The 19,594-nt window shown below is 35.7% G+C and overlaps 1 protein-coding gene across 2 annotated transcripts in view; it reads right to left on the bottom strand.

Annotated features, from left to right (window-relative positions):
* The window catches only part of LNPEP (leucyl and cystinyl aminopeptidase), an 88,695-nt gene that overhangs the window by 26,598 nt on the left and 42,503 nt on the right, over positions 1 to 19,594 (bottom strand). For both annotated transcript variants that reach the window (XM_070517703.1, XM_014867246.3), the window contains exons 5-10: positions 8,711 to 8,831; positions 7,873 to 8,027; positions 6,611 to 6,724; positions 5,015 to 5,149; positions 2,450 to 2,581; positions 19 to 179 (exon numbers count right to left, since the gene is read on the bottom strand). In XM_070517703.1, coding sequence (XP_070373804.1) covers positions 19 to 179; positions 2,450 to 2,581; positions 5,015 to 5,149; positions 6,611 to 6,724; positions 7,873 to 8,027; positions 8,711 to 8,831 — 818 coding nt within the window. The remainder of the gene's footprint in view (positions 1 to 18; positions 180 to 2,449; positions 2,582 to 5,014; positions 5,150 to 6,610; positions 6,725 to 7,872; positions 8,028 to 8,710; positions 8,832 to 19,594) is intronic.

Consider the following 19,594-nt stretch of genomic DNA (forward strand, 5'->3'; position numbering starts at 1 on the left):
GAGAAAGAGGGCATGCACCTTGCATCTGAAGGCTGAATTTCAGGCTTCGTATTTAAAAAGAATCTTTCTTGTTGTACAAGAAGTTCTTTTCCTTTTCTTTGAACAGTCACTAAAGGAAATCCTTTCTGCAGGGTCCAGGTTTTCATCATTTTCTTTACATCTAGTGTTTTGTTTGTAACCTATATAAAAAAAAAGACTAAATTATTTTTACTTAAAGATGAACAGTTTAAAAACTTTGCAGTTTGCCTGTATCCTTCCCTCTTTCCCTACCACATTCTATGAAGACTGCATTTAATGCTAATATGAAAAAGAAGCATGAATGCTGAGTTGAATTTACATTTATAATCTAGGTAAGCGAGCAACTATTAAAAGGAAAGTAACCCGGATCAGAACTAAGTGATAACTAAAGAGAGTCAGAGAAGCACTATGTTGGAAAAGCAGCACATATGATGTCAACCAACTGAGTGTTCATTAAAATCCCTAAGAAGATATAAGCGCTCTTTCAGGTCGCAATACTACCATTTAGAAGATATAACAACGATATATAGCCTACAATCAGAAGCACTTCCACTCCCTCCTGTGAATCAGCTGAGTCCAGATTTCTCTTTATTCCCCAGACTCGCTGCTCTTGTGAATGCTGAAGTTCACCTTTTAAAGAACTAAGACTGTGAGAGTGCCAGGGAGCAGCAGCAGCAGCAGAAGAGTGAAATATAAACAGGGTGGCTGCCTTGACTTTCAGTCTCTCTAGAGAACAGTGGTAAACTTTTTTGATAGTCACAGACCCTCTTTCCCAGAAAACATATGAACTTATCTACAAAATCTAGAATCCAGTACCAGAGGCTCACAGGCCCTCTAAAGCCCACTGTCCCTAAGACATCTGATATCAATGATTAAGAAGCAATTTTTGAACAACCTTCTTTAAGGCAGGTTAAATTTATGATTCAAATTTTTTTTTTAGATTACATATAGATTTGAATTGCAAGCAACTAAAATCATCAAATACTTAAAATGTTTGGTAATATCACTCCACTATGGCAGGCCTCACCTCAATCACCATATGCCTATTTATCCTTCTGCAGTTTTTCCACCCACTATTCATGATTCTTTTCCTATACTCTGCCCTATGAGTCCGCCTTCTCTTTTGTGGCAGAAAAGGATGGAGCAAATCTTCCCAAATTCATGATGATATTAATCTTACATTTTTCATAGCTCTGACCTATTTATTTCTGGACAAGGGGTTGGGAAGAAAACAAGCTTGCCCCAAAGCAAGGCACTTTTAGGTTTTTAAAACAAAACTGAAATGAAGAGACCAGTGCATAATTTGATGTGGATGCTGAAAAACCTGGGGAGAATTTTAGGGACTCAGTTTAGGATAGGAAAACACTATGATGCAAAAGTCGCAGTCAGCGAGAAAGGCAGAAATATATTCTAAATGTCAGGAGATAATACAATGAGTATAAAGTAAACAACATGGTTTTCAGTTGAAATGCTACTATATGGTAACAGGAAAAACAATAATTTGGAAGCAAGTCTTAGGTAATAAGGACTGATTCCTCTTGTCAAAGAGAACTCAGAATAAGGAAGGTACATTTTCTGGGAAAAGGATTAACAGCTAAGAACTATCAGGTTTCAGATAAGGCAAAGAAGCAAAAAGAATATACAGAAAAGATCCAGAACCAGGGGTTCTTAACTCAGGGTCCATGAAACTTTGAAACTGTGTGTGGTATTTTGCATATATGTGGTTTTTCTGGGGAATATGTCCAGAACTTTCATCAAATTTTCAAATACATCTGTGATTTCCCAAACATGAAGAACCATTGATCTAGATAAGCAGAACAAACTCAAATGCTTGTAAGGGTTATGCAGTTGGCATGCATGCATGAGGCAGGCTGAGTTCATCACTGCTATGAAGCATAGCTTGTACCTAATCATACTGCTTGTTAGGTATCTGCAGGCACAACAAAATGCAAAGAGCAAAATGACCCAAGGGCAGTATGCAGCCCATTGCAGCAGCCTGGGATATATCTTCTACTCCAGAGAAACACGGCCATGAAATGAGAAGGAATCACAGAGCAGCGTATAGAAAAAAACATGAATGGGAGGTGGGAAAACTGCAAAAGTGTAAGAATAGGAAAAGAGATATTTGAAAAGAAATAATAAAAATATAGTAACATACATTATTCCTACAAAGTAGGAAGGGAGATTAAGGTATAGAATAAAAATGGTTATACAAGTCCATATAATAATTTTTTCAACAGACTAATACTTCCATTTCTTGACTTTTACTTCTGTGCTCTATTCATAAACATTTATGTACTAAGCTCTGTCTTCCTCTCTCTTCAATACTATCCTTGGTACCATAGTTTATTTACTTACTTGATAAAAATAAAAATTGAAGAATTCTTCTCTTCTCACTTAAAGAGCTAAATAAAATATCCAGGTCACTTACCTCATTAAAACTATCCCACAGATCATCACTTCGAACTGCTGCATAGCTATGATTATGCAGGTAAAGAACAATAGCATGTTGAAACACATCTTCACTAAGATAAGTTTTCAGCATCAATAAGAGAGAAGCTCCCTATTCAAAAAAAAAAAGTGAGAAAGAAAAATAATAGAATACAAGAGGTTTAAGTAATAGAATAAAATAGGTTAACAGAATTGCGAATCCAAAATATAATCATTCTAAGCATATACTTTCATATATAGAACCTAGTTGTAATACACTGTGTTTAGTCTCGTATAATTAGACATGGACTGCGTTCAAATTGTTTTAAAAATTATTTTAAGGGATCTGAAAAAGAATTAACGGAGTAGATTCCCACGTGCACTAAGTCTACTATGAACCATTTTGTGAGGTCTATCAGTTATTCTCTGTGTATAAAAAGCTAAGTGTTCATAAATATATTTTTAACAGAAAAACATGTCAAATTTTCTGTGGCATCCCCACCCCTATTCCCAATACTTAAAGTACCAGCTACATTCATGGGCACACTGTTGGAGATGATAAATTAGCAGAACTCTCAGAAGTCTCTCTGCTAGGGAGTATGTTAATTTCCAATTCTAGTATATCATGTTGCTGAAGTAACCAAGATCTCTTCTTCCTGCAGTCATTTTGAATATGTTTGGAACTAAGGAATGTATAGGGCAATAAGCATACACTAATAATTCAGAATCAGGCATGCAACTCTCAAGGCCACACTATATTCATTGATGCACATGTCATCATTTCCAGTCTTGAAACCACCACCACCTCCTCTGTGAAATGTTCCCTGATTCAAGATAGAAATCATTTTTATCCACCTTCAAAAGCAATTTATATCACTTTCTGCATCTGCTATAGACATGCATTTATTTCCTCTACTAGATTGTACGCTAGTTGAGAGAAAAACTGAAAGCTCAACTTCAATGACTAAAACAATGCCTAGTACACAGTATGTAATCAAATAGTTTTTGAATAAATTTCACTTCCCATAAAAATGTAGCAATGTTAAGTCATCAAGATTATCAGATTCACATAACTGAATTTAATATCTATTACTCTTTTTTCTATACCACACTTCATGGTGGTGTTTTATAAATTTAAGTACTCATTCTTGTTCCCAACAGTTCCCCTTCTCTCCTGCATCACCAACTTTCTCCTTCTACTGTCACATTTCCAGTAACAAACAGAAACCATGTAACATTCCCCATCTTACAGAAATAAAAGATGCCCCTCCTTTCCTTAACCCCATGCCTCCCCCAGTTATCACCTGTTTCTTGTTTCTCCTTTTAAGTAAACTCCTCAGAAGAACTGTCTGCATTTGCCATCTCCATTTGCTCTCTTTGCATGTTCTCTTGAGCCATCTTCCAACCATCACTCTACTGGGAGTGCTTTTATCAAGGTCACTGGTGAACTTCATGGTGTCAAACCACAATCAATCTCAGGCTTACCTTATCAATTTACTAGTAGCATTTGATATGATTGACTACCCACTCCTCCTCGAAAGTCTTTCTGCACTTGACCTTGGGACACCACTCTTGATTCTCCCTCTATCCACTGGCCACCCCTCTCAGTATCTTTTGCTGGATTCTCCTCATCCTCTCCAGGACTAAATTTTGGTGTCTACTGGCATTTAATCTTCAGACCTCTTCTTTACAGACCTCATGGTCTCATTCCTGCCCTACGCTACTCTTCCCATTCCTCATTACCTGTATTCTTCTTATTTAACGTACTTCAATTTCCATTTTCCTCCAAAAAATTTCTCTTCTTAATCCCAGGCAAAAATACTCTGTACCATTCATTTAGTACATATTAATTATCTTTTATTGCTTCACAAGTAGCCACCACCTACACTTTGAGTTTCTTAATGACATGGAATATATCTTACATGGTTTGTGTATTTTCTTCTCTGTCTAGCACAGGAATTCAATTTATTAATCAATTAGTCTGGTAGCCAGAGCAAAAAGGCAAATAAGCCATAGCATTCACTCCTTCTTCTCAACATTAATGAGAGTGGCACTGATATCCTTATTCTTCTGTTCTCTGACCTATGATGATCCTAATCAGGTTTCTAGTTTTCTGTTTTTGCTTCACCCTCAAACCTAGAGTCTGTGTTTCTAAGCCTGCAATCTAATCTTCAATTTTTAAAATCTCTTTTTTGCTTACTACTTGTTTTTCCAATTCTGACTCTGGGACATACCTCAGTGCTAAATAACACAGCCAAGGGCTTGCTTAGAACCTTCCCTAGAAAGTTAAATCTGGAAAATGAACCACTTTAAAACATATATTGCTATAATATCTGGTTAACTTCCCAGAATACTAGTCAGAGAACTTAAATAAGAGACAGAGAAAGAAAGAAAAGATCAGGAAAAGTTAAGACCAAGATTTAAACAGAAGCAAACATCTTAAAGTTTAACAGGATACCTGAAAATAAGACTCATTTAATCTTTAATATAATCGAAATCATGCAGCTTGCTCACATAAGACATTAGTTTGAAACCTACTCCAAGTACTTTTTGTGCAAAGCAGTACCTTAAAATAGGAAAGAGAATCAAACATTTCTTCAATCTGTTCTGAAGACTGAACAGATAATGATGATATTGGATGAGATGAATTCAAGGAATCTTTCTTCATGGTTTTAAATCGAGCATCTAGGAAATCTTCATACTAGCAAAAAATTAAATAGATTAGGAAATCATGAACAGTATCAAAAGTGAAGGCAAGTCTTGTAATTATTTATAGGAATTAGACTAATTACTATTTAAGGTCATTATAAAAAAAGAACCAGCTTCACTAAACTTTAGAATATACGCTTTAGAAAATGTAGGAAGAGTGTGACATTCACACATATTCCTTAAATTCAAAAATAAAATACTAACCTCCCGGCCACATGAAAAACAGTGTTTCCTAAACAACAGCATAAGGATGAATTAAGACTCTAGTACTAAAGCAACTAAATACCAAATCCAGATATTCAAGATGAATATTCTAAAAAAGGTTAGTGTATATTTTAAAAATAAAATCTGAACTTAAAAAACAAAAATAAAGTTGGTCCTTAAGCTGATTTCTCATATATAGTCCAGCTTTTCTATTAAGATAATATACATTTCCCTTAACTGAGGTTCATTTGAAATAAAATATAACTCTCTCACAGAAAGAATTCTTTGACAGCTCAGCAGATTAACTCCCCTAGAATATATGTTAGAAGTTTTTAAACATTCTGGGCACCACCAAGTGGTGAAACTGTATACCTCATTGCTTAATTAAGTAGCATACACAGATTTAGAATACCTTGCTTAGTATTCTAGGTAAAAATTAGTTCCTTATACCACTTGATATTTTTGAACAGACCCTACACAAAATGTCAATTTGAAAGCTCTAAGAGTACTCCTGTTTTGAAGCAGTCTTGAATCATATATTCAGGAAGTTAAAGTCACAGAATTTTAGAGTTGAAAGGACTCTTTACACTTTCCCACCTATTGCTTGAACTGTTCAGCAACATTTGTCATATTATGGTCTACTGTGTCCAAATACCTCTAAGGATAGGAAACATCTCCAGAGAGGCTAACAACATAGTGACAACATTACCATGCTTTCTCTAATAGAATGGTGTTTCAAGTCTTTGAAAATGGTACAAAATATGATTTGTACCTAAAAAGGGCAAATGATTTGTCTGTATCAACCTATGTATCACTGTTATAAGAACGGTCACAATGATAATAGAGAGATAGCATCACTACAACATGTTAATTTTTTTCCTCTTTATACACAGGACAAAAGTCTTGTTTTGTGAAAACAGGCTTTTCAATTCTACTAAATTCCTTCAAGCAGAAGGGCCACATCTATTAAAAATAAAATGTAGCAAAGCAATTTAAAGTGTTCACCTTAATGACAAAGTACAAAATAATTTCACATAATTTCAATTTTCCATGAAATATATCAGTAAACAAAACCATAATTTTCATTGTCAAATCTCAAAAAGCATAGATATCAGTAACAAGGCTCAATTTTATTGGATCCTTCTAGAAACATTTTCATTACTTCAAAGCATAGAAAATACATGACAAATATGACTTGACTATTTTTCCCCCTGGCATTCATAGTAGGCCTAACAAACACTGTACTTACACTGGAGAGATCTTCAAATATTTTTTCCAAAGAGAAATACTCCATGAAAGTAGCGAAACCTTCATTTAGCCATAGATCATTCCACCACTGCATTGTTACCAGATTACCGAACCACTGGGGGGGAAAAAACACTACTAACCAACAAAATATTTACAATCTCAAGAATTTTCTAATGATTGAATTGTCAGATTAATCACCTATAACCGGATTACAGTTACTTAAATATAGTTATTATAGTTAAACTATATTCAAATTAAAGACTTAGAAAGTTGCATGAATTTACTCTGAAAGTAAAACACAAATTTTAACATTTTACCTTAAGTGAATGGGAAAACAAGCAAGAAAGATAATTAGCGTACTTATCAATTTAACACACATACTACATACTAGGTAAACAAAAGAAGTTTTTAGCCACCTCATTAAAAGTGAGATTTCTCAGATAGTGAAATTTTTCTACCTTCTAATATCAAGTTAGTAAGATTATTTTCCATTGTATCTACAACCATCCATGACACATTTTCTATGTGAGAGATTTTCCTACAGTCAGAGAGCCGGTACTTCATGTTTCTCCTCAGTTACCCAAGTTGAGGACACTATTTACATGATTCAAAACAGAACTCGAACAACATTCCTCAGGGAAGCTGGCGTGCATACAAATAAATGAAATCAGAAAGATCTTTAAAAGTCTTCTTTTATGAGGTAGTAAGAAGGAAAAAATTATAGGCAAGGGGCCGGCTCTGGGGCCGAGTGGTTAAGTTTGTGTGCTCTGCTCCAGTGGCCCAGGGTTTTGCCAGTTCAGATCCTGGGCGCAGACATGGCACCACTCATCAAACCATGCTGGGGCAGCGTCCCACATAGCATAACCAGAAGGACCTACAACTGGAATATACAACTAAGTACTGGGGGACTTTGGGGAGAAGAAGAAAAAAAAAGAACATTGGCAACAGATGTTAGCTCAGGTGCCAATCTTCAAAGAAAAAAATGATAGGAGATTCTTCTAAAAGAATGTATCTCAAAAATCCCTGATAAAGAGTGGTAACAGAGTACATTACTGTTGTGGAGTCAATTCTGACTCCCAGCAACCCTGTACAGCAGAGCAGATAGCATGTTTAACTTTGTGTTAAAAAAGCAGTATTTTATTATGAAAGAAAGCAATACTACAGTAAAAATATGAATTATTATTAGCATCTAAATCTATACTAAAACTCTAGCATATGAAATAGACCACAAGTAGGAGACATAACAGGCTTGGCTGCTAATACCTGATGGGCCAGCTCATGAGCAATGATTTTAGTAACCAGTTTTCTATCCGCCACTGAAGAAGTAGTATTGTCATACAGAAGTGTCTCTTCTCGGAAGGTGAGCAAGCCCCAATTTTCCATTGCTCCTGCTTCAAAGTCAGGAATAGCCACCAAATCTGGACATAACAGGAAAGAAGTGATCAACTTTCCCTCATCTAAGGCACTCCCTAGTTAAATCAAAATATTTTACCCATTGGTTTATCACTGTGAATGAAGAGGCAGTTGAGCTCATTTTATACTTCTAATGAATGGAACCTTCCTTACTCTAGCCTTGCATGCTCTCACCTATCCATCAGCTGAGGAAGACCTGATCAAACTCTTGCAGAGTCACTGTTCCTCTGTCCCTTAGCAAAGGAAGAGATACCTAATTCCTTCACAATGAATCAACTTCCCAGAGGAAGGACAAAGGAGGACAAAGAGCAGGGCCAATTCTCTCCTATCTAGGATGTTAAACAGCACTGAAATGCTCTTGCTTTCCCAAGCTCCCATTACTCAGTTTTCATGATTTGAATTAGGAATTTCTTAGAAAGTTAGAATTAGTCAAACTCCAGACTAAGCCCTAAGCAAATTCCCACTTAACACAGCACCTTTGTAATAGCCCCAATAAACTTCTAAGTGTTTTAAGCTCCACGTTCAGATACATTCATGGAATCTAAACAATCTTAACAAATACAATTCCTAAAGTACTAACAGTGTTTCTTATAAAATAACTTTGGCAAAAGTTCTTCCTGAAAAACATTTGCAGAATGAATCTAGGTTATAATGGCAATGAAAATCAGAGATACCATTTGATTCTTACCCAGTTTCTTAAGTGGGTATTGAATTTCAAAGTAGTTTTGATAAAACTCAAGAAGCTTCACAGTTGTTTCCAAGGCATGGTGAACTTGCCCAATCTTTTCTGGTACAGCATATATAGAAACCTAAAGGAAACATGTACAATGTAATGACAGGTACAATTAAAATTACATGATCCTCAGGTGACCATTCTCAAGATTAGTATATTGAGGACGGCATAGAGTTGTATGAGATTTTTCAGAACAGAAAGTCTGGCTTATAGTTCTTTTAGCCCCCTCAGAGTTTATTTAGCAAGTCACTTCCATACATACAACAATGTTCAAAAACTTACTGATTCCTTTTTTTTAAAAGTTAACATCTAAAATAAACTATTTTGGGTCATGTTATAGCAATTTATAAGCATCTGCCCATTTAATTTTATGATACTCTTCTCTTCCTCTCCATTACCTAACAGTTGCCCTTCCTTGCCTATGAGCTATTCAAATTGTGAATTATTTGAAGGACAAAACTAAATTTTCATCCTTTTAGCCTCTATGACAGTTTCTGGTATCAAGCAGGCACTCAATACAGAGGAGTCACATCTTACAAGGAAGTTAGTTCTAAAGTAAACATATGAAGCAGAAAGTGCGTATTTGTTGAAATTACCCTGGAAAAACCTGTGAGAGATCAACACATTCTCTTTCAGTAAGTATGGCACAGCCCGTTTTTCTTCCAGCCTTGGGATAGCTTACTTTTTTCCCAGTTGTTGGTTTGTTTTTATGGACCACGTTGCACAAAAAATAATCATACCCCGCAGAGTGACACACTCGGGGAGTGGCACACAGTAACTAAAACCACCCAAGGGGATGAGAGATAGATAGCCCCCACTGCCCGTTACTCCAGGGTTCACGCTCACTGAGGGGAGGCAGATGCAATCACCCACATTGTTTAGATTGTTATTCTTTCTTTTTTTAAGTGCATAAGTTAAACAAAATGATGTGACTAACAGTAAATGTCTTATTTAGTAAGTTATCAAAAGGCAAAATTTAAGCAATTATGTTAAAAACAATATTTATTGTTTTTCAATTGATTGGGAAAGAAAGTCCTCTAACATTTTCTTTTCAGTGGTGCAGACAACTAATGTTCTTACAACTGATAATGACTTAGATTCAATGAAATATGGTATTTCATGTTTTATTTCAAGTCATTTTCCTACTAAAATTGATGGACAATAAATTCCTAAAACAGGAAAAAAAAAAAAAAGCCCCCTACTCACCTGGGAAAGTGGGATGTGGACAAGACATAGCAGAAAATAAAAACCTCAAAATAAAGATCTTAACAGGTGGGAAACGGAGACTTACTGAATAATTCATCATTTGGACAAAACACAATGGTGAACTCTAATTCCAAATTAATTTCAGTCTCCCACTGAAGGACTGAAAAACTGTGAACAATTTCTAAGAGGTCCAAAAGATTTCAGCTCTTTAGTCTATAGAACATATGCTTTAACCACAGAAACACGGAGGTAATATGGCATAAAAATTAAATGTAAAGAAAAAATTTTTAAGGAAACAAACAACCAAATGAAACGTACAGTTTCTGTAGTTAGAGTGCCTGGTTCAAATCTCTACTAGTTGTGTGACCTGGAAGAGGTAAGTTAACCTCAGTGCCCTTATCTGTAAAGTGGTGACAAAAGCAGCTCTAATCCTCACAGGGCTGCTGTGAGGATGACATAAGCTAACACATACACAGAACTTACAAGAGTGCCTGACACAATGTAAGTGTTCAATAAATGTTAGCTATTACCATTATTACAAATATGAGTTCCATCAGAAATGGGACAAAATATGTGTGAGTAGAGCATATGTCGCAACTGTTACTGGAAGAGTGAAGTGTCTAAGACTGGAGTTAGCCAATTAAAAATACACGGCTTTCTAAACTAACTATGGAAGAAATTTAACGTCCCACATCATGTGGCCAAGTGTACTTCACCAGCCCAGCACTCTGCCATCTGCAGCCCTTAGTACAGGGCTGTAACCGCAGCTTACTGAATTCAGTCACCACCTGCCAAAGGAACTACAAGCTCATCCTGCTGACATGTGCACTTCCTACATCTTTCCCCTTCCAAAGTCAGTGTTAGCGCTAAAAAAAAAAAAAAAGCCTGACATATTCTTTTTAAATCTTGAGCATTTTAAATGACTGTACCAAGATCACTTCGGACTTCAGATAAGTCTTTACTCTCTCTCCCTGTTCTTTCCAGGCATACGTATTTTACGTTATTGTCAACACAATCATCTAGAAGATGCTATCCCAATAGGAACACCATCCATATTCCCCAGATTCCTCCTCAAACATCCTTCTGCCATACACACCATTTAGCCACTCCCATCACCACGTGTGAAAGCACCTTTCCTTAGAGGAAAAGTAGAGGGAGAAAAAGAAGTCTACATGAAACTAAAATCTGACCAAAGGATCAAGTTAGTCCCATTTCCGAAATACAATGATCAGGAAAAAACGTAGTTTGGTCTTTTCTCTTTCCTCCTATTTCTTTTCTTTTTCCTTAAAAGAACATGTGCTATGAGTTCTCACTAGGGATAAATCATCTGGTCATTATAATTATTATCAAGCTTGTTTTAAGAGCAATAGAAGCAGTGAGAAACAAAGAGAGCAACCCAGCTCAACAAAGACAGTCTTGACCTACCACAAAGTGCTTGCTAAGAGCACCCTACATACTGTTAAATGGAAGTCAACTGGTCCTCAGGCTGTAAGATGTACACTTAAAACTTTTATTGCAAGATCTCTTGGTGGACAACAACATGGATGGACCTTGAGGGTATTAATGTTAAGTGAAATAAGCCAGATAGAGAAAGACAATCTCTGTATGACTCCACTCATAAGTGGAAGTTAAACATGTAGACAAAGAGAACAGATTAGTGGTTACCGGAGGAAAGGGGGGGATGGGGGTGGGCACAAAGGGTAAAGGGGTACAGCTATAACATGACTGACAAACAGTAATGTACAAGTGAAATTTCACAAGGTTGTAAACTATCATAATCTTAATAAAAAGTAAAAAAAAAAACTCTTGGTGGGATCTTTGGGAGATTTATAAAAGACGCAACTTTAAAGACTCATGGTCAGCTCTCAAAGGGGTTCTTTAAGACTAAGGAATAACAGATTTGTTAGGTTAACTTAGATCTGTTCCTTAATTTAATAAAAAACAAAAACTAAATAAAACAAAAGCAAATACAAAAACAAATCTCATCCCTCCCAAAAAGGACAATAATATAGCCTGCAAGCTTCGTAAAGACAGAAAATACTGGAAGCTTCCAATATGAAGTTTCCTGAAAAACACCAGGTTTCATAATCAGACAGCTGAATATACAAAAAAAGCATAAATTCCTAAGGAAACAAAAAAACAAAACATCAGTCTCAAATCTATCCAGAATAAGTGATTAGACGGCACTTTAGGAGAATGACATAAATCATGTACAATGGTCCTGTCTGGTGGAGAGATACTTCAGGTAGAAATGTTGTTAGTGGAAATTTGGAATTAATTCATATTCCTGGTTGAATATGAATAAATTAAAATTATAACTCCACATGGATAATACTGGTGAAGGTTCTATTTGAATGTTATATAGATATGGTGCCCTGTCTAACAACCACTGGATTCTGATTCTACAAATCAGATCTGTCTGGCCTAGAATTTTCTATATAATTTTGGCATTCCTGAAGGCAGGGACAGGTTTAATGAACACTGAAGAGTGGAGAGAAATGATAAAACCAATGTTCCTCTTTCTTTGGGCCTTTAACAACACAATAGTCTTTATCACCGAGCAGGACATGTTTAATAATCTACAGTCAACTTTGACATTTCTAGCTGTTTGGTAAGACTGACATTAGTAAGTAAAGCCCTACCGTCTTATTCCTGAATCTTGTGAAATAGGCGTAATGTGAAATACTACAAAATAGACCCCACTCTAGAGGATACAGCATTTTAGCACAACAAAAATCCTTTGTTAGACTCCAAATCCGAATTTCTGGTCACCATACCTACAGAAGTTATTTATGTCACTTGGTGTGAGAAGCAGCATATTGTGGTAGACAGTACAATTTTGACTATCACTTACTGGCTATGTAATCTTAGGTCAGTTAACCTCTCTGAGACACTGTTTCTTCATCAGCAATATGGAGCTAATGCCTCCCCCTCATTTGGCTTATAAAATGAACAAATGTTTATAAATGAGTGCCTATGACAGTATAACTCCATGCGTGTTAGAGTTTCCCCCCTTTCCTAATAAAAAAAGAGAAAATTAATAAAACAATTGTTCATTTGTATAACAATTTTTTTCAAAACATTTACTACTGGGTACCATTAAAAATGATGAAGATAATTTATATTTATAGACATACAAGGGAGTTCACAATATATCTGCAAATGGAAAAAAGAGAGTGCACTTTCCGTGTGTGTGTATTACTATCTGCCAGGTACTGAACATTTTACAGGAACTTAAAAAATTTGATCCTTATGAGGGCAGGCTAATATAGGCAATAAAGTAGGGGAGCTGTGGAAAGTGAGGTTTAGAGAGGATGATAGAGCCATATGCCTACCCAGAGGCACACAGCTACTAAATTGAATAGGAGGAATTTGATGCAGGTAGACTCCAGAGTCCATGTTTAACCATGTTGCTTCCTCATACATGTAATAAAAAGCAAAAACAAAAACAAAAACGTCACCTGAAACTTCCTCTCTCAATCTCTCCCTCCCTCCATCCTTCTCTCTCTCTCTCTATACATATATATAAATATATGAGGATGAGGTATATATCTGAGCAATGAATAATTCAGCTTGATTAGATGGAAGAATTCACATTGGAGCACCTGGAAATACAGCCAAGTTTCTAAGAGGGCGTTGAATATCAGAATGATGAGTTTGAATGTAATGTAAGAAGCCAACCCAGCAGTTGAAAGAAAGAGAGAGAGACAGAAGGAGGGACAGAGACACAAAGCAAAAAAGAGAGAGAGGGAGGGACAGAGGGAAAAGAAGAAAAAGCCAAGACTGCATACATTTTAGGATACAATAAAAAGTCCTGGAGGTTTTACATCCAAGAATGTGATGAGAATGACAACAGAGATGTAACTAAAGTGCTATGAAAACATCAGAGAGGGAATGATGAATCCCAACTAGGGAAAGAATGAAAAGCTTCAAGGAGAAGGTAGTATTCAACTGGGTCTTGAAGAAGCAAACTTGACTGTTTTAGATTGGGCTTTTAGCTTTTATCGAGGCAACATCTGAACTAAGGGCTAAATTTGTGATGCCACACTTGAACTGGAACGAATTGAATTTTTTCAGATTTAAACTAGTTTCAACATCCTTTTGAAAGGAGCGGTTTGGACTTTCCAAAACACTCTTGGAAAAGAAGGTGACAATCATATTGAGCACTCACTCAACATATAGTCTACATTTACCCTCGAACACTTACTTCTTCAACAGCTGTCCATTTGTTAATGTTGAACATAAAAGCATACAATGTCACTGCTGATAAACAGCCAGATAATCCTTATTTCTAAAGTTACGGGGTAGACATGATTATTTTCCAACAGAAGGAGTTGTATCCTTTTTAAGTAACAAAATAAGAAGATCCAAGTATACTGTGAATAAAATAAACTCTTTAGTCTAGAAAGAAAAACCCAAATCCAACTGAATGTGCTCAAAGGTTGGACAACATTCGCTGGTAGGGTTCAAAAGTATGAAAAAAAGAATTAAAGAATTCCATCATACTTCTATCATGAAGAATCATCATTTTTAGCTTAAAAAAGACCCTTTTCTCCTTCTACATATCAGTATGTGAAAATATTAGCTTTAGTAAGTCTCTACTGAGAAATTAAAGCATAAAATTCAATCAAATGACAAAGAAAAGCAGAGAAGCCTACTTAAAACAAAAAATTTTGATAAACTACAGATACATAAGACCCTTAAACAATGTTAGTCACTATGCTAAGATGAAGAAACCTCAATCAGGACTTGCTTTTTAAAAAAGGAAGATCCAACTAACTTTTATAACCTAGAGTTTTTCTTCTAACAATATTTTTATATCTTTTAAGTCTGCTCAATGTTCTAGATTTAGCACTGTCCAATAAAATTTTCTGCATTAAAGGAAATGTTCAATATCTCTAATATCCAGTATGGTAGCCATTAGTCATAAGAACATTTGAAATGTGGGTACTGAGACTGAGGAAGTGAATATAATACACTATAAGTGAGTATAATATAGTATTGTTAACCATAATCACCATACAGTACATTAAATCCTCAGACCTTATTCATCTTATAACTGGAGGTTTGTATTCTTTGATCAATATCTTTCCATTTCCCCCACCCCTCAGCCCCTGACAACCACCATTCTACTTTTTCTATGAGTTCAGTTTTTTAAAACTCCACATATAAGTGAGATCATACAGTATTTGTCTTTCTCAATCTGACTTATGTCACTTAGCATAAGGCCTTCAAAGTCCCATGTTTTTGCAAATGGCAGACTTCCTTCTTCCTCACAGTTGAATACTATTCCATAGTACATAAATACCACATCTTCTTTCTGCATTCATCCATAGACAGGCACTTAGGTTGCTTCCATACCTTGGCTATTGTGAACAATGCTGCAACCAACATGGGAGAGCAGATACCTCTTTGAGATCCTGATTGTATTTCCTTTGGATATATACCCAGAAATGGGATTGCTGGACCGTGTGACAGCTCTATTTTTAATTTTTTGAGGAACCTCCATACTGTTTCCATAGTGGCTGCACCAACAATTTACATTCTCACCAGGGTCCACTTTTCTCCACATCCTCACCAACATTTATCTCTTGCCTTTTTGATGAGTTATTCTAAGAGGTGTGAGGTGACATCTCATTGGGGTTTTGATTTGCATTTCCCTCATGACTAGTGATGTTAAGCACCTTTTCATGTGCCTGTTGGCCATTTGTATGCCTTCTTTGGAAAAACATCTATTCAGTTCCTCTGCCCATTTTTTAATCAAATTTTTTTTTTGCTATTGAGTTGTATGAGTTCCTTATATATTTTGGATATTAATCCCTTATCAGATATATGACTTAGAAATATTTTCTCCCATTCCATAGGTTACCTTTTCATTTTGTTGACCATTTCTTTTGCTGTGCAGAAGCTTTTAAATTTTACGTAGTCCCACTTATTTACTTTTGTTCTTGTCACTTGTGCTTTTGATGTCATATCCAAAAAATCACTGCCAAGATCAACGTCAAGGACTTTCTCTCTCTGTTTTCTTCTAAGAGTTTTACAGTTTCGGACCTTACATCTAAGTTGTCAAGCCACTTTGAGTTAATTTTTTGAGTGGTGTAAGATAAGAGTCCAATTTCATGTTCTACATGTGATTATCCAGTTTTCCCAGCACCACTTATTGAAGAGACTATCCTTTCCCCACTGATTATTCTTGGCTCCCTTGTCAAATATTAGTTGACCATATATACGACGGTTTATTTCTGGGCTCTTGATTCTGTTCCATTGGGCTATGCATCTATTTTTAGGCCAGTACCAGAATATTTTGATTACTATACACACTGTTTTGATTACTACAGCTTTGTAGTATAGTTTGAATTCAGGAAGTGTGTTGCCTCCAGCTTTGATATTCTTTCGCAAGATTGCTTTGGCTATTCAAGGTCCTTTGTGGTTCCATACACATTTTAGGGGTTTTTTTTTCTATTTCTATGAAAAATGTCACTGGAATTTTGATAGGGATGGCACTGAATCTAATGATGGCTTTGGGTAGTATGGATATTTTAACAATATCAATTTATCCAATCCATGGAGATGAGATATCGTTCCACATATTTGCATTTTCTTCAATTTCTTTCACCAAAGTCTTATGGTTTTCAGCATATAGATCTTTCACCTCCTTAAATTTATTCCTAAGTATTTCATTATTTTTGATGCTATTGTAAATGGAATAGTTTTATCTCTTTGTTCAGTTATTTCATTGCTAGTGTAAGGATACAGAACTGATTTCGTTATGTTGATTTTATATCTTGCAACTTTACTGAATTCGTCGATTAGTTCTAACAGTTTTTTGGTGGAGTATTTAGGACTTCTTTTTTATGAGATCATATCATATGCAAACAAAGACAAATTTCACTTCTTCCTTTCTGATTTGGATGCCTTTTCTTTCTTTTTCTTGCCTCATTGCTCTGGCTAAGACTCCAGAACTATGTTGAATAAGAGTAGTGAGAGAGAAGGCATGCTTGTCTTGTTCCTGATCTTAAGAGGAAAAGCTTTCAATCTTTCACTGTTGAGTATAATGTTAGCTGTGGGCTTGTCATATATGGCCTTTACTATGCTGAGGTACATTCCTTCCATACTCAATTTATTGAGAGTTTTTATCACGAAAGGACGTTGTATTTTGTCAAATGCTTTCTCTGCATCCATTGAGATGATCATATATATTTATATTTCGTTCTATTAACGTGATATATATTTACTGCTTTGCATATATTGAAAGTTTCTTGCATTCCAGGGATAAATCCCACTTGGTCATGGTATATGATCCCTTTAATGCACTGTTGAATTGAATTGAGTGTGCTAATATTTTGCTGAAAATTTTGTGCACAGACATCTACTGCATCTATATTCATCAGGGATATTGATCTGCAGGTTTCTTTTCTTGTAATGTCCTTATTTGGCTTTGATATCAGTGTAATGCAGGCCTTGTAAAATGAGTTTGGGAGTGTTCCCTCCTCTTCAATTTTTTGGAATAAAAATTATAATAAATATATAAAAAAGAATAATTGGCATTAATTTTTTTTTAGTGTTTTGTAGAACTCACCAGAGAAACCATCTGGTCCTGGGCTTTTCTTTGTTGGGAGGTTTTTGATTACTGATTCAATCTCCTTGTTACTGATCTGTTCAGATTTTTTATGTCTTCATAATTCAGTCTTGGTAGGCTGTATGTTTCTAGGAATTTATTTATTTCTTCTAGGTTATTCAATTTGTTGGTCTATAATTGTTTATAGTCTCTTAAGATCCTTTGTATTTCTGTAGTATCAGTTGTAATGTGTCCTCTTTCATTTCTAAATTTGAGACTTTTTTTCTCAGCCTAGCTAAAGGTTTGTTAATGTTGTTTATCTTTCCAAAAACCAGCTCTTAGTTTTGTTGATCTATTGTTTTTCTAATATTGATTTCATTTATTTCTACTTTGTTATTTCCTTCCTTCTGCTGACTTTGGGCTTAGTTTGTTCTTTTTCTAGTTCCTTGAGAAGTCAGGTTGTTTATTTGAGATCTTTCTTTTTTCTTAACGTAGGCATTTATTGCTCTAACTTTCACTCTTAGAACCGCTTTTGATGCATCCCATAGGAAGCATAAAACACATTACAGTACAGGCAGACCTCATTTTGTTGTGCTTCACTTCACTGTGCTTTGCAAATATTGTGTTTTTTATAAGACCCTCCACCAGCAGAAGATTACAACTCACTGAAGGCTCAGATGAGTTAGCAATTTTTAGCAATGAAGTAGTTTTAAATTAAGTTATATACATTGGTTTTTTTAGACATAATGCTATTATACGCTTAACAGACTATAGTATAGTGTAAACATAACTTTTTCTTTTTTTTTTTTGAGGAAGATTAGCCCTGAGCTACCTGCTACCAATCCTGCTCTTTTGGTGAGGAAGACTGGCCCTGAGCTAACATACGTACCCATCTTCCTCTAGTTTATATGTGGGACGCCTACCACAGCACAGACTACCAAGCGGTCCCATGTCTGCACCTGGGATCCGAACTCGCGAACCCTGGGCCGCCGAAGCAGAATGTGCACACTTAACCACTGCACCACCAGGCCAGCCCCTAAATATAACTTTTATATGCACTGGGAAATCAAAAAATTTATGTGACTCATTTTATTGCAATATTAGCTTTACTGCAGTGATCTGGAACTCAATCTGTAACATCTCTGTGGTATGCCTGTATTAGAGTATTCTGAATTTGACTATATACTCAACTTTACCAGTATGCTGTACATTTTCATACATTTCATGTTACTAATTAGCATCCTTTCATTTCAGCTGAAAGAACTTTCAGCATTTCTTTTAAGGCAGGTCTAGTGGTAATGGACTCCCTCAGCTTTTGTTTGGGAAAGTCTTTATCGCTCCATTTCTGAAGGATAACTTTGCTAGATAGATTATTCTTGGTTGGCAGTTTTTTTCTTTCAGCACTTGAATATATCATCTGATTCTCTCCTGGTTTGTAAGATTTCTGCTGAGAAATTCACGGATAGACTTATGAGATTCCCTTGTAAATTACAAGCTTCTTTTTTCTTGATTTTATGATTCCGTTTGATTTCTGAACATTTTAGTATAATGTGTTTTGGAGAGGATCTCTTTAAGTTGAGTTTGTTTGATAACCTATGAGCTTCATGAACTTGGATATCCAAATCTCTCCCCAGATTTGGGAAGTTCTCAGTCATTATTTATTTAAATAAGCTTTCTGCCCCCTCCTCCTTCTGTTCTCCTTCTGGAGCTCCAATAATTTGCAAATTGTTTCTTTTGATGGCATCCCATAAATCACACAGGCTTTATTCACTCTTTCTCCATCCTTTTTTCTTTGTTCCCCTCTGACTGGATAATATCAAATTTCCAGTCTTCTAACTCACAAAATTCTTTCTTCTGCTTGATCCATTCTGCTATTGATGCTCTCTAGTGTACTTTTCACTTCATTTCTTTATTTTTTTAAAGACTGGCACCTGAGCTAACATCTATTGCCAGTCTTTTCTTTTTTTCCCTTCTTCTTCTTCTCTTCCTCAAAGCCTCCCAGTACATATTTGCATATTCTCATTGCAGGTCCTTCTAGTCGTGCCACGTAGGACATTGCCTCAGCACGGCTTGAT

This window comes from Equus asinus, chromosome 9 (assembly GCF_041296235.1).
Source record: "Equus asinus isolate D_3611 breed Donkey chromosome 9, EquAss-T2T_v2, whole genome shotgun sequence".
NCBI classification, from domain to species: Eukaryota; Metazoa; Chordata; class Mammalia; order Perissodactyla; family Equidae; genus Equus; species Equus asinus.